The 13,959-nt window shown below is 34.0% G+C and overlaps 3 protein-coding genes across 3 annotated transcripts in view; all 3 read left to right on the forward strand.

Moving 5' to 3' along the window:
* Positions 1–3,800, forward strand: part of LOC121323676 (homeobox protein Hox-D9-like) — a 6,996-nt gene extending 3,196 nt beyond the window's left edge. The window contains exon 3 of the mRNA XM_041264868.1: positions 3,713–3,800. The gene's annotated coding sequence lies outside the window, so the exon portion shown is untranslated. The remainder of the gene's footprint in view (positions 1–3,712) is intronic.
* LOC121323677 (homeobox protein Hox-D8-like) lies at positions 1,235–4,445 on the forward strand. Its single transcript, XM_041264869.1, has 2 exons — positions 1,235–3,557; positions 3,713–4,445. The coding sequence occupies exons 1-2, from the start codon at positions 3,137–3,139 to the stop codon at positions 4,000–4,002; spliced, it is 711 nt and encodes a 236-aa protein (XP_041120803.1). The 5' UTR covers positions 1,235–3,136; the 3' UTR covers positions 4,003–4,445.
* A 2,054-nt stretch (positions 4,446–6,499) lies between these two features.
* The window catches only part of LOC121323620 (homeobox protein Hox-D3a-like), a 30,787-nt gene continuing 23,327 nt past the window's right edge, over positions 6,500–13,959 (forward strand). The window contains exon 1 of the mRNA XM_041264771.1: positions 6,500–6,817. The gene's annotated coding sequence lies outside the window, so the exon portion shown is untranslated. The remainder of the gene's footprint in view (positions 6,818–13,959) is intronic.

The raw sequence follows: 13,959 nt of genomic DNA on the forward strand, positions 1-13,959 counted from the left end.
CAAATACCCCCAAGTGCAGTTTACTGGTTCATTTAGAAGCTATTGTTTACGCGTATACCACTAATAAAGTGTTTACGATTGGAAAGGTGTTGCATGGATTTTATACTGATTGTGAAGCCTGTACCTACAGTGCCATTAGAACAGGAAGGAACGGGGTACAATAAAGCCACAGAATCGCCTAGACGTCTGGTCTAAATGAGTTTATGAGTGCAAGTCGTAATTGTACCCTTCTTTGAAACCTTCCTATTTGTGTGCTTGTCTCTGTTGCTGACAAACAGAAAGGCAGACACGTTGTAAAGGGTGTCTGGTCGACACATTGTATTTTCACAGAAAGGCCAGAAAGGGGAATTATAAAGCCAGCAATCTACCCCCATTAAAGGAAGTTGCTTTTACTTTAATATGAAGATCATACTTTAAACAACGACATTCTCCGTTCGTCTATAGTAGGCTATTAATACTGACAAACTATCAGAAATGTAGAATGATATATTAAATATATTATAAAAAAAACAAAAAAAAAAACAGTTGCGTTTGTGTTAACTGGTTAAATGAAACACTAATAAATTGAAGGATTCAATAAAATCCTATACTTCAAGTATTTCTTCTTCTTCTTCTTCTTCTTCTTCTTCTTCTTCTTCTTCTTCTTCTTCTTCTTCTTCTTCTTTTCTTCTTCTAGTAGTAGTAGAAGTACTGTAGTTTCAAAAGATTTTTTCTTATTACATAAATTTATATGAGAAAAAAAATCTTTATTTATAAGCACATTTCATATATATTGATTTAATTTTACTGGGTTTTTATTTTTTATTTCAGTGTTTAAATGGTCTCACGTGTTCCTGTTTATTGAAAGACATATTGTTTATAAACAAATGCTTCTATGGAAATGTCATTATTTAACAACAGCAATAACGTGTTTTGGTCACCCGATGGCGCCGTAGTTCCATAAAAAGGGAGCTGTACAAAGCGGAAATGCCAACGTGATAATATAGAAATATAAAATTATAATATATATATATATTATAAATACCTATAATATATATATATATATATATATATATATATATATTATATATATATATCTATATGCTATATATAGTACAAACATTGTTGTTTGCATTTATAGTGTTTCATCACAAAGTTTTGACGTTGGCAACCCATGTTTAGTTACCAGGATCAATTACCCAGTTTTAAAAACAACGAGGTCCTTCACCTCAAAATACAGTGCTGACAGAGTCATACAGAAATCTCAGTATCAAAACAATAATCATGATTCAAAACGAAGCGCTTTAGTCTACGTTTCAGTTATTGCATTAAAACTACAACAACATGGAACAAACAAGACAGTAAATTAGCCTATAGGCCTAATGTACATTTTAATATATTGCCAAATGGCGTATTGACTACAACATTACATTGTTGATGCTTTTTCTAAGAGAAGAAATATGAGCTTTTAATTGTAGGCCATCGTCTCCTTTTGAAAAGAAACAGCTGAAAACACTACACCCATTTTACACACACATTATTGAGTATACAAACACGAATAGCGCCTGCTGCTAAATGTGTAGAGCCTTGTAAAGACCACGATAAAAATGATCATTTTGTCTGTGTAAGTAAGACCGGACATATAAACACAGATACTGCTAGTAAAAGGACGGTGAAAGAAAATGCTAAAACAGCAGGTGGCGTTTATTTTCGCCAAGCTATGCAAAAAATGTCTTTCCCTACAATTTCGTAAATGATAAACTGTCAACTAGTTTTTTTGTTTTGTTTTGTTTTTTTAAGTGAACGTTATATATGTGTATCGAGTAGCCTATCGTATAACACGCATAGTCATTCCTTCCTGTCGCTTGTGTGTATCCATATATGTAATGCATTTTTTAGCCTGTACCGCATAATTGATGGCAATATAATAGCCAGCGAGGCTACATTACTATTGTCCAATGTTCAGCAGGGGTATGCTATGATTTATATGACTAGTCCCAGGTTACTGCAATCAGGAACCTGCAATCAGAAACACACATCAAAATAGACACAACAAAAGAATTCCCGTGTTTAACCAACACTAACATACAACACTTTGATTGTTAACAGTTTAGTATCTGTAACATGCTAATTTATCAAAGTAATCAAAACAAGCTTATGAAATCTCGTCTTTTGAATTGGGTCATAATGCGTAGTGCAGAGTACGCATATCACTGTGCTGTTGTTCGTTCTTGTTTTTCTTCAGCGGTTCTCATTGAAATTCCAGGTTGAATCGAGCGTCACGCTCTGCTGAGTATACATCACTCCGGCTTCAGTAATGACGTCTCCGAAGGGTGAAATAATGGGAAACGTATTCATAGTCATGATTTTCATTAGGTAGCAATTAACCCAGCAGACTCTGCCCTGCCTTGCCCTCACCTAGTCAAGGGTAAACAACACTGTCATTCATTTCAAAGTTTGCGTTTCCAAGCAATAATATATATATTTTTAAGCAGACTGAATTAGAGACTTGTAGGCCTGTCTGTCGTTACTAATCTGATCCCTATCTGTTCTGAACGTTGTATTTTTTTTGTATGTTTATCAATAAAATATACCCTTATTATAGATGGAAATAACTAAAGACCTGTAGAGAAAAAAAGTCCCATTCATTAATCCACCGAGACTACATTTGATCTTGCTCCTTCGGAACAAAATTATATATTTCTTTTCTTTGCTGTTTGTGGTTGTACACTGAGTGGCGCAGTTTTTTTTTTTTTTTAAATGCGCACCACGGCTCTCAGTTGTACTGTACTCCTGCAGCGATGGTGAGATATATTAATGCGCCAATTATCTTAACCCAATCTCTATGCTCAGATGGTTTTGAAAAAATATATTCAGATCACAGAGGGGGTACTTTGTTTGCCTCAGGACTGGTAAATGTAAAACGAAGCAAAAGATTTTCCAAACAGTGTGAGCTTTCATTCTGTCGGGTGATTTAAAGGAAACAAGAAAAGCTTAGAGGCAGCGATTATATCGCATACAAGTAAGTCATCGCTGACCACTGGGCTGCATTAGCCATTATGAATATTAACTAGACCGCTGGAAGAGAGAAACTCTGCAGTCAAAGTTATTATTTTGTTTTTGCTTGTTGTTCTCAGAAACTTTGCCAGCAATAGAGATGAGTTCTTACTTTGTAAATCCATTTTATTCAAAGTACAAGGCCGCTGAGACAATAGGTCCAACCTACTACGACTGCCCGTTTCCACAAGATGTTAATAGCAGGCACGCCGTTATGTATGGCAGCAGTGCAAGTTTCCAGCACCCAACACAAGTTCAAGAATATTACCATCATGGGACCTCAGCAATCCAGAATGCGGGATATCAACCGAATCCTTGTGGAATTACGTGTCACGGTGACTCCAGTAAATTTTACGGATACGATAACTTACAGAGGCAGCAGCTTTTTACCACACAGCAAGAGACCGAGCTGGTGCAATATCCTGACTGTAAATCGTCCAGTAGTAATACTGGCGAAGAACCAGAGCACTTAAATCAGAACTCGTCTCCTTCTCAGATGTTTCCCTGGATGAGACCTCAAGGTTGGATGCAATATTTATGTTTGTCTGTTTCCATATGACGTTTAGATAATACTTGTATATTGCCTCCTGCAGAACGGTCTGGTGTATGTAGGCTACGGTGTTATAATCGCGTTTTATTATATTAACCAGATGCTCCTGTGTTTCTTTTGTCATAGCTCCTGGTAGAAGAAGAGGCAGACAGACATACACCCGATTCCAAACTCTGGAACTCGAGAAGGAATTTCTATTTAACCCCTATCTGACCAGAAAGAGGAGAATCGAGGTCTCGCACGCTCTGGGGCTCAGCGAGAGACAGGTTAAAATATGGTTTCAAAACCGAAGAATGAAGTGGAAAAAAGAAAACAATAAAGACAAGTTCCCATCTTCACGGCCAGAAGACGGAGAAGAGGTTAAAATGGAGCCTGGCGACTCTGTGCAGGACAAAGCCGACAACGAGACTGCCTGACTGATTTTTAAAACCTGCCTAAAATGGGACTTTTATTAAATGTCACAAGAGAAAAGATGGTTAAGGAGACCGCCCTTGTTAAGGGTCTGTGTACAGTTATAATATGCCACTGTTACAATGAGTGTGTGTTACTGTGGAAGGTGTAATAGGCTACGTGAGTTTATCAGCTCATTTTCCAATTATCTATTGCCTTACTTCAAACGAAATAATGTTCGTTAAATAAAGGGACTGTGTTTATGATTTGCACCTTTATTCTTCCTGATGAGAAACCAGAATAAATGATTAGATTTTCTTTAAGTTAACAACACTAAATTACCAGGAAACTGCACGTGAAATGATATATTATGTATGATATGTAGGCCCTGTAGAATAAGGCCTGTATATTACTGGAATTGATCAAAATTCAAGATTTATTCTGAATGTATGTTATACCTCTATATATATGATTATATATATATATATATATATATATATATATATATATATATATATATATATATATATAATATATTATATAATATATATATTATATAAACTTTGTAGACAAAATGATTTATTTATATAAAAATAATTTGTTTACACAAAAAAAAGTGTGAATGTCTTAATAAGAAAAATTTTCTTAAATATATTTTTTAATTTATATTTTGTTCTTAATCTTTTATTAGGCTAAATACAAATAAGATAGCAAACTGATTGATTCTGACTGGCATTACAGCCCTGCACAATTCTGCTATTACAAAACGAATTCTAAGATTTAAAGTAAATAATACTTGGGCCACTACATTACCATTAACCATTTCAGATACAAATAAAACATGAAAAGAAAAAAAATGTGTGTTGAATTACACGTAATATGTAAGAACAATTATTATTATTATTATTATTATTATTATTATTATTATTATTATTATTATTATTATTATTATTATTATTGTTAGTTATCATTTACAAATCCCTGAAACTACTTACAATCATTTATGTTAGTAATAAATTCATACATATTTATGTATGTTCATATATATGCTCAGGTCTGACATTTATTTCCAACGTTGAAACTTTGATTTATTAATTAATTTCGTAGCGAAAGTTTCAAAGACGTCAAATATTTTTTAAAAGTATTTTAAGTACTCTACAAATGTTTCGATATTATTATATTATATTATTATTATTATATAATAATAATAATAATAATAATAATGTAGTATGTGTAAAGAGTATAAATAGAATATAAGTGGGATTTATGTACACATGGAAGGATAAACAGTTACTGGCCTCTGTTTCTTGTTCTTGATATTGAGAACAACACACATTGCCTGCTAAGCCGTTTGAAAAATAACTTAAAACAACGTAAATAAATAAAGTTATATGGCTGGCAAGCTGAATATTTGCTAGGTAGAGTTTCCCTATGGGTACGTTTGTGTAAAATTCACAGTAGGATGTAATTTGTTTTCAATACGTTTTCAACAGGCAAACCTGTCGACATTAAGACGAAAAGTCTTACAGGCTAATCTAAACGTTTGAATCGTGTCTTCAGGAATCATTTAGTATTGCTAGATCTAACATTATTGAGCGCTTTACAGTATGTTGTGGATGAAAATGTAAAATTCGAAATAGTTCATATTTACACGTCGATGATTTTTGACCTGAAATGCACATGCAATGCGATTTATTTAGCCTAAATAAATATTAAGGAACTAACCAGAAAGCATACGCATATCAGCAGACTCAACAATTACACGCTTATGGTTAACAATTGCGTTTGTTTTTCTCCTTCAGACAAGTAAACAGAACACTAATAAAACCAGCTGCATAAAATGTAAGCTTAATTCTTGAATATTTTATTTTACAGGCAAGAAATGTGAGCCTGCATATGTTTCATTTCACTTCTCCAGTTTAAATTTCCCAAATATAGTACCGGATCATCTGAGCATGATATGGATATCGTTAAAATGCTTTTTAAAGGTATAAACTCACTTCTAAAAATATTCCATATGTGGCCTAGTATTTACTATATATACACAACGTATAATAATAATAATAATAATAATAATAATAATAATAATAATAATAATAATAATAATAATAATAGATTTAGAATTCTGATTATATACAGTATTAGGTATATACAGTAAAATATAATAATGTGTTTACATTCTTGAAAATCTAAGCATACAACGTCTAAATTTTTCAAAAATATCTCTCTCTAGTGTATAGCGTGTATCACATTCACATTCACTGGCTTTTCCACCCACTGACACGTAAACTAATGCTCAGGACACTTTCAGGGGGCAAAGTATATGGCGTTGTCAACCATTATGCGCAAAACCGAAAAGGAATTGCAGTAAATTCCTTTTTGTTAGAAGGAAATTTACAGCTTGGTAATAGACCTTTTTATGAGCAAGTTAACACTGTCATTGGATGACACTGGTCATGTGCACGGAGCGAGAGTTCTCATGGCCCTCATTTCCCTAGCGACTTCTCCACTGCATTCCGCTGCTAAAGGCACTCAGCCCATCCCTTCTGTCTCCTCTCTCATTATTAGTGTTTTTAGCATCAGTGTGACAGTGTTCGCACAGTAATCCATTCCAGTTCTCCTCCGCTTCGTCGTCGTTTCCTTCCTGCTACCTGATCTCCTGCACGCTGAGTGGGGGGTAGCCCTTCACTTTCCTTTGCTTTCGCTTGTTTGTTAAAACAGTATTCACAATATTTCCGCCTTACTACAAAATGTTGAATCCGAGTTGTGTATTCGGATTGTTGTTAAACTACAGCTTTGTGGAAATGGATTACGTCAATCATCCCATAAGTGGCATAAGCGGTAAGTGTATATTTTACCTGCTTTTGTTACCTGGCCTAATCTGTACATAAAAACTGCTTTATTGATACAAAAATATCTAACAATTAATAACCTATTATTAAACTTTGTGTTTAACATTAACATTGGCAAAATATGACTTTCACAATGAAATGTACAGTCTGTAAAAAAATAAAACAGGCAGAGGTCCTCGCTGTTCAGAGATTGTATAATGGTTTATTCAACACACATATATATATATATATATATATATATATATATATATATATATATATATATATATATATATATATATATAGATATATATATATATATATATATGTGTGTGTGTGTGTGTGTGTGTGTGTGTGTGTGTGTGTGTGTGTGTGTGTTTTGTTTATTTTGGACAGATATATGAGTAAATAAATGTTACATGTATTATTTATTTACTCTCTATATATTTACTCAAATGTTAAGCATCGGAAATAAAAGTAACTTGATTTGGTGAAATACATTTGCTTATGGGATATTTCTTAATGATTTTCTTTTCTTTTTATTTGGTCCAACACACACAGAGATATGTCCTCGTATATGAAGGCACTGTTCATATTTCTATCATTGTATTTACTGTTCTGCATGAGCATACGTAATTTTTTTATATTTGTAAGTTGCATTAATTGAATTTTTCAACGCATTGGATCATGGTGATAACTTGCAAATTAAAGAAAGAAAGAAAGAAAGAAAGATAATATGTATTTTCTCCAGTGAATTCCCTTTAAGACAATTAGCTTGGTGTTAAATTAACACAGAGCATGGTAAAGAGCATTAACCTCCTCCGGCAACGGTCATAATAGGCTGCAGGTAAACCTGTCGTGTCATTTTTTTAGGGATGTGACTGCCAGGTAGCTCATAGCCTATTAATGATGCAACATGAGGCTTTGCAGCGCACTTGCAAAAGGCATACAATATTCTGAAATGATTTGATTGTTAGACAAGATTTATCCGTGGAACTCTGAGGATTCGAGGCATTTTGAAGTTCTTTGTTAATTATTTAATAATAATAATAATAATAATAATAATAATAATAATAATAATAATAATAATAATAATAATAATAATAATAAACGGTGTTTTTATTTTAAACTTGGGCATTTATTATTTACTCTGTGATCTAAAAATAATCTTGTTTTAACCACAAGTAAACACTTTGCCTATACCATATGCAAAATTGTATCTTATATACGAAATGTGATAGAAGTTATTTTCTTCCATGTGTTAATGTTAGAGAATGTCCCGCATTGCATTCCCATGTGTTTTAATTGCAGTACTCTTAGTAGGTGTAAAGCTTAATATTATTCCATGAAGCTATAAGTTGAATGTTCAACCAACATTCCAAACCAGTCACTTTGAAAAATACTCTAAACATTAACTATTGCGCTAATCTAATTCGCTTATATCCAATCAACTAGTTATCGGTTAATGCTTCACTTGTACCCATGTTGCCTATTATTTATCATTTGTTTAATCACTTATTTCCAATTTCCTGGTCTAAATAATAAAGCAAATTCTGGATTGGAATAGTATAGTTTATTCTGAATAGCTCTGCAGTCTATAGGCCTATTGTTCTCGTGTTTAAAAGTAACAATCATTCTGCGCCCGAAAACTCTCAGAATCAAGTTGAGCTCTAAATGAGCTTTTTAATTTTATTTAAGCGTTCTGCTTGAAACGGCACAGTTTTGAAGGACTAGATTTCAGCCGCTTGGAGTCGGGTGTTTCAGAACAAAGACAGTATTTCACTGGCTGGCAGGCAGCTGCTGAAGTATTTACAGCTCTACTGCAATGCGACAAGGGATACCCGGTGCAGTCCCAGGGTGTAAATGCGGGAAAAGGGAACATCCTGTGCATGAAGCATGTCTGTTTAAAAAGGAAAAGCGACAATCAACATTGCATTCCACATTGAGGAGTTGTGTGTTTTGATAACTACAATATAAATGGTATCGAAAAACCCGCACATGCAAACCCACACAAGCTGCATGTATAGTAAAATAGCAACGTTCCATTCCGAAACAGTAGTGTTATACGTCATTTGGTTTAACACCGGTGATTAGTCATTTGGAAGTCTAAATAATTGTTAGACGTTATGTGTTTAATCTGTGCCGTTTTTGCTAAATGTAATGTTTAGATTTTAAACACCAGCCCTGTTATAAACGCTTACAAATGTTTGAAAAGTGTTACAAATCATAAACACATCCACGAGTTTACAAAATAAGAACCACAAGGTGTTTAAATCCTAAACACATTTAGAATTATAAACGCAGTGTTTGAAAAGTATTATAAATAAGTGTTTTAAAGTTAAAGTTACAGTGATACGCGTTTTAAACAGTTCAGTATTTATAGAGGTTACAACATGGTAATGTTTACTTAGGCAACGGTTGTGTGTTTTTTTTTTTTTATGGGGGTGGGGGGGGGGGGGGGGGGGTGGTCTAACGTGTATTCATAAAGAATTTCAATTAGCACCGAGATTGGCTTCAAATTCTTTGCATAGGATAATTTGATTATTCTCAGAATCAGCTGGAAAATTAATTTATCCAAACCAACTGTAGGCCTAACCGTGATAATTGAAATTGTGCGTGGTGTTTTGACACAATGAAGTCTGTTTTTACAGTAGATCTACAGTTCCAATATGTGTGAACTTTTCTCATGATAACAGTTGACTGTTTCTGTTCAGATATTGCCTACACATGCACATGACAGTGCATCATAGGAAAACAATGTACACAATGCATACATGAGACGTATGCTTTCCATAAATTCGACATTATTACGATATCTTTAAGAAGGAAAAAAGAAAGCAGCAACACATAGGCTTCATTCTAGATGTACACCACACGTTACAATATCGTGCAAAGTATATTGAAAATAGTGCATGATGCTTTTAATTTGCAGAGAAAAAAGCAAACACAAAAAGCAACATCATTAAATTAAAGGCACGTTTGTGTGCTTAACAAATAGAAGGTGTCGTTCATTTGGAAGAGGCCTGTGATTAACCCTTTGCACTCACTGACCAAAGCAACTCGCACATAGCTTCAAATTTGCCTCTGACCCCTTTTTGCACAATAGTATGGTTTTGAATATATCATAAAACGTATCTAAACATAATGAAATGTATCTGCATACATAATGAAATGTATCTAGACATAATGAAATGTGTCTGCTTATCCAGGAGGAGGCGCTATTGCCCAAGTATCCGACACATTTTTATCTTTCAGGGAGATTTACAAGCAGTCATTAAAACCACGTGATCACACATTCTACCCATAGAGTTATAGTGGTGGGGTGCAGAGACAAGGCATGTGCTGTTTTATAACACAATACAATATCTGCTTGTGTGCAAAACTGCGGCAACTAATAAAACCACAACTTTTTATCAGTTATATGATCACTGTACGAGTGAATATCAGGTGCACATGTTTAATTACCTCGTCTTCCTATTTCGTTGTGGAAATAATCGGAGATTATCCCTTGTAGATTGAACTTTACTTGATCAGGTTCAGGTTGCCTCCAAGAGGGTAAACCCAACAGAGCAGCCAAAGCAATGTAAACGGAATCCAATTTCATCGACCCTGGGTCTGTACGAACAGTAAAAACCAAATCATGTTTCAATTCCTGGTCCCTGTCAAAAGAAAACACCGAGCATACTAATTTAAGGTTTGAAAACAGTTTAACCGAGGTAATAATATTTACAATAATAACACTTAATATAAATAAAGCTATACTCGGAAAACAGGTGTAAAAAAACATACACACTTAACAATAAATGATAAAGCAGCAAACTTTTTTTTTTTTTTTAAATTGGTAAATGACAGTAATTTCGCCACGATTATACTAATAAAATTACAAACATTTGCGGGTACAGTAAAATTACAATAAAGCATATGGTTGCACTGATTAAATATTCTCAAATGTTCAATACGATAGGCAATGGTGGTTAATGCATGTATGTTGTGTATATGTATTTACACGTGTCCCATACATGTAAAGTGGACAGGTTATTGTTATAACAATAAGACTAGCTTCGATGATGATATTTACAGCTTTTATAAACGATGCGTCACTGACGCACCAGCTTGAATACTGCAGGCCTCTCTATGTATTTGCTAATAGGCTACAGTAGTTTAAGGTTTGACTAAATTGATCAAAGGGAGGCACACATTCTACAAGATTGCAGAGTGTTTGATAAAGAATTGCTCTGTACGGTTAATAGATCAGTATAGGCTGTTGATCTGCTCGACCGGCTTTGTTGATCTGCTCGATGTGTGTGTGTGTGTGTGTGTGTGTGTGTGTGTGTGTGTGTGTGTGTGTGTGTGTGTGTGTGTGTGTGTGTGCGTGCGTGCGTGTGTGTGCGTGTGTGTGTGTGTACAATGTAAAATAATCGAAATTAATTAACCCATCAATGAAAATTCTTGAAGAACAAAAATTATGGTGAATTCATATTTCCTGTTCGGGCGACAGGGTAACAATTGTTCCCGAAATGGCACTTTTTGTTTGTGGTGAATTTGCATTATATATCCTAATAATTTTTCATATTATTACCTTTTATTTCTCATAGGTTATGAAAAAAAAAAATAGTTTGTTTGTATGTTAGTTTATTTCCCCTTTAGCTAATTACTGGCAACAAAGTTCAATTTCACTTGTATTTGTGATCAGATGCTTAATTAAACAGTGACATTTGACTTCCCGTGTTTACGACCACTGAAATTCTCACTTGCTTACGCTCAAACAGACGTTTTCACACGGCGGCCGTTTTATTGTTTTATTACCTCACATTTACAGGTATCAAAGGCTTCTCAACAAAGAGGTCTAAAAAGAATTTCACACACGAAGGGTTTCCACAGGGCTGCGTTGCCTATAGGAGCAATACAAGCAGTCGAAACAACTCGTCCTAGGTGACTGTCAGTGACGCGTGGAACAAATTTAGTTGTTCAGAAGGCTTTGCCATTATATTTAAAAAAAGAAAACAAAAAATACTAATCTGCTTTCGAATCAAGTTTAGCTTGTATTAAAATATGGGTTTAATTATACTGCTTACTTTTAAAAAGACCATTCTTTCTTTTTCAAAACTCAGTTTAGCTCAGCACGCCTTGCATACCCTATACGTTTAAAATCTGAACGGGCTGCATTTGAAGAACACACTAATGTAACCGCCATTACAGGATAAGTTTTCAAGTTTGGAGGTTATTTATGGCACCATAGAGCAGTGCAATGAATGGCTGTAGCGTGACACGTGATTCCATTAAACTTTGTTTTATGGCTAGGGAGTTGACAAGCCAAAATATAATTCACATTGTATATAAGCACACAAGTGCAGATGGTTACGCATTTCGGAGCAATCTTGGAAAAAGGTGGAAGAAAGGATTAATAACTGGTTACAGGCACCATGGCAGTGCATCCCTGGATCCACCTTCACCTTCACAGCAGCCTCGCACAAAGTAAGTTTGCTTCATAGCGATATTACAGAAGTTGCAAGGGAGTCTAGGGTGTCTTTTGATGTCACTGGGTCTCTATAGCGCATGCACTTTTTTTTGTAGCCACATACAACTTTTTTTCAAGAAAATAAATAAATGAAAGGACACTGCAATCATTGTATATTGAGCATAACCACACACACACACACACACACACACACACACACACACACACACACACACACACACACACACACACACACACACACACACACACACACACACACACACACACACACACACACACATATATATATATATATATATATATATATATATATATATATATATACCAAAGACTTGTTCAAATCCAAACATTTGAAAATCTTTATTGGCACGTATATTCATTATTTACAGTGTGAGTTACAGAGCTCAAGGGTTATTATTATCGTGGTGTATTGATAAAGGCACTTTCTGTCTAAAACAAAGGTTCAGTTTGTTCATTCTATTTAGAGAATCTTTACAACTTAAGCTCTCTTTAAACAGAGTTTGCCCACACACTCACATTTACAGTACAAAAAATACAATCCAATAGGTTGTATTAAACGATTTTTATTACACAAATAATAGGGCATGACCAAATAGAATATTACAAGAAATGAAAAGGTATCCGCAATACGATGTGTAATTCAAGCAAATGTTATTGCATCTCGCCTATTAGATTACACACTACAGGATTACATTAAAACATTGCATGTGGTTTTATAATCTTTTTTATGAGCGAAAAATGTTCTATTATTGCATGTTAGAATAAGATTTTTTTTTTCTTTTTTCTGAACAATTATATTTCAAGGGTCTTGGTTGTTCTCTCTGGGTTTTTACAGCGCCCCCCAGCGTATAGGGCATGACGGTAAAGCAACAGATGGGATGCTAGATTTTTAGATATAATCACATTTCGGTGAACCATATATGATGGGTTTTTGGTGCATTGAATTGAAGAGATGCTGTTGTCATTAAAGCTCACAATGCATTTAAAATGCGAATACAACCCAAAACTGCATGTATGTGCATTTCTTTTCATTTGATGTTACTTTATAGACATTGAGAATGACGTTTCGATATAAATATGATAAAGGTTTATTTAAACAAAAAATCATGTAGGATACAATTACTATGCTGGTATACCTTAAATAAATAAAATTATATATATATATATATATATATATATATATATATATATATATATATATATATATATATATATATATATATATATATATTCCTTAAAAGAACTTAGTCATCTTCGACATCTAAAATAATATCACATAGCATCGTAAAAACTTTACAAAAATCAAAGTATGCGCTTTATCATAATAAATGATGTTTTATGATATGTATGCTGTAACAAGGACATTTGATCTGTCTCTCTTATGGCTTCTGAAAAGCCCATTTGACAAGTTCTCTACAACCAAATTAGGTTAAACTGAAGGTTTGTATTTGTGTTATATGTTTAGCTTTCCATCGCTTTCTGTCTATGTAGATCCATTGCAAAATGCGGTTTGCAAATCGTAAGGCTGGTGTTTTGAACACAATGAAACAAATACACTTTGCTCGTGTATCTCGTATTGCTTTCCCAAGACCAAGATGTAACGGCTTTATCAAAGTGCTTGTGTAGGCAGTTGAACGAGAGGTGAAATTGGA

The sequence above is a fragment of the Polyodon spathula genome, chromosome 11, assembly GCF_017654505.1.
Source record: "Polyodon spathula isolate WHYD16114869_AA chromosome 11, ASM1765450v1, whole genome shotgun sequence".
Taxonomy (NCBI): domain Eukaryota; kingdom Metazoa; phylum Chordata; class Actinopteri; order Acipenseriformes; family Polyodontidae; genus Polyodon; species Polyodon spathula.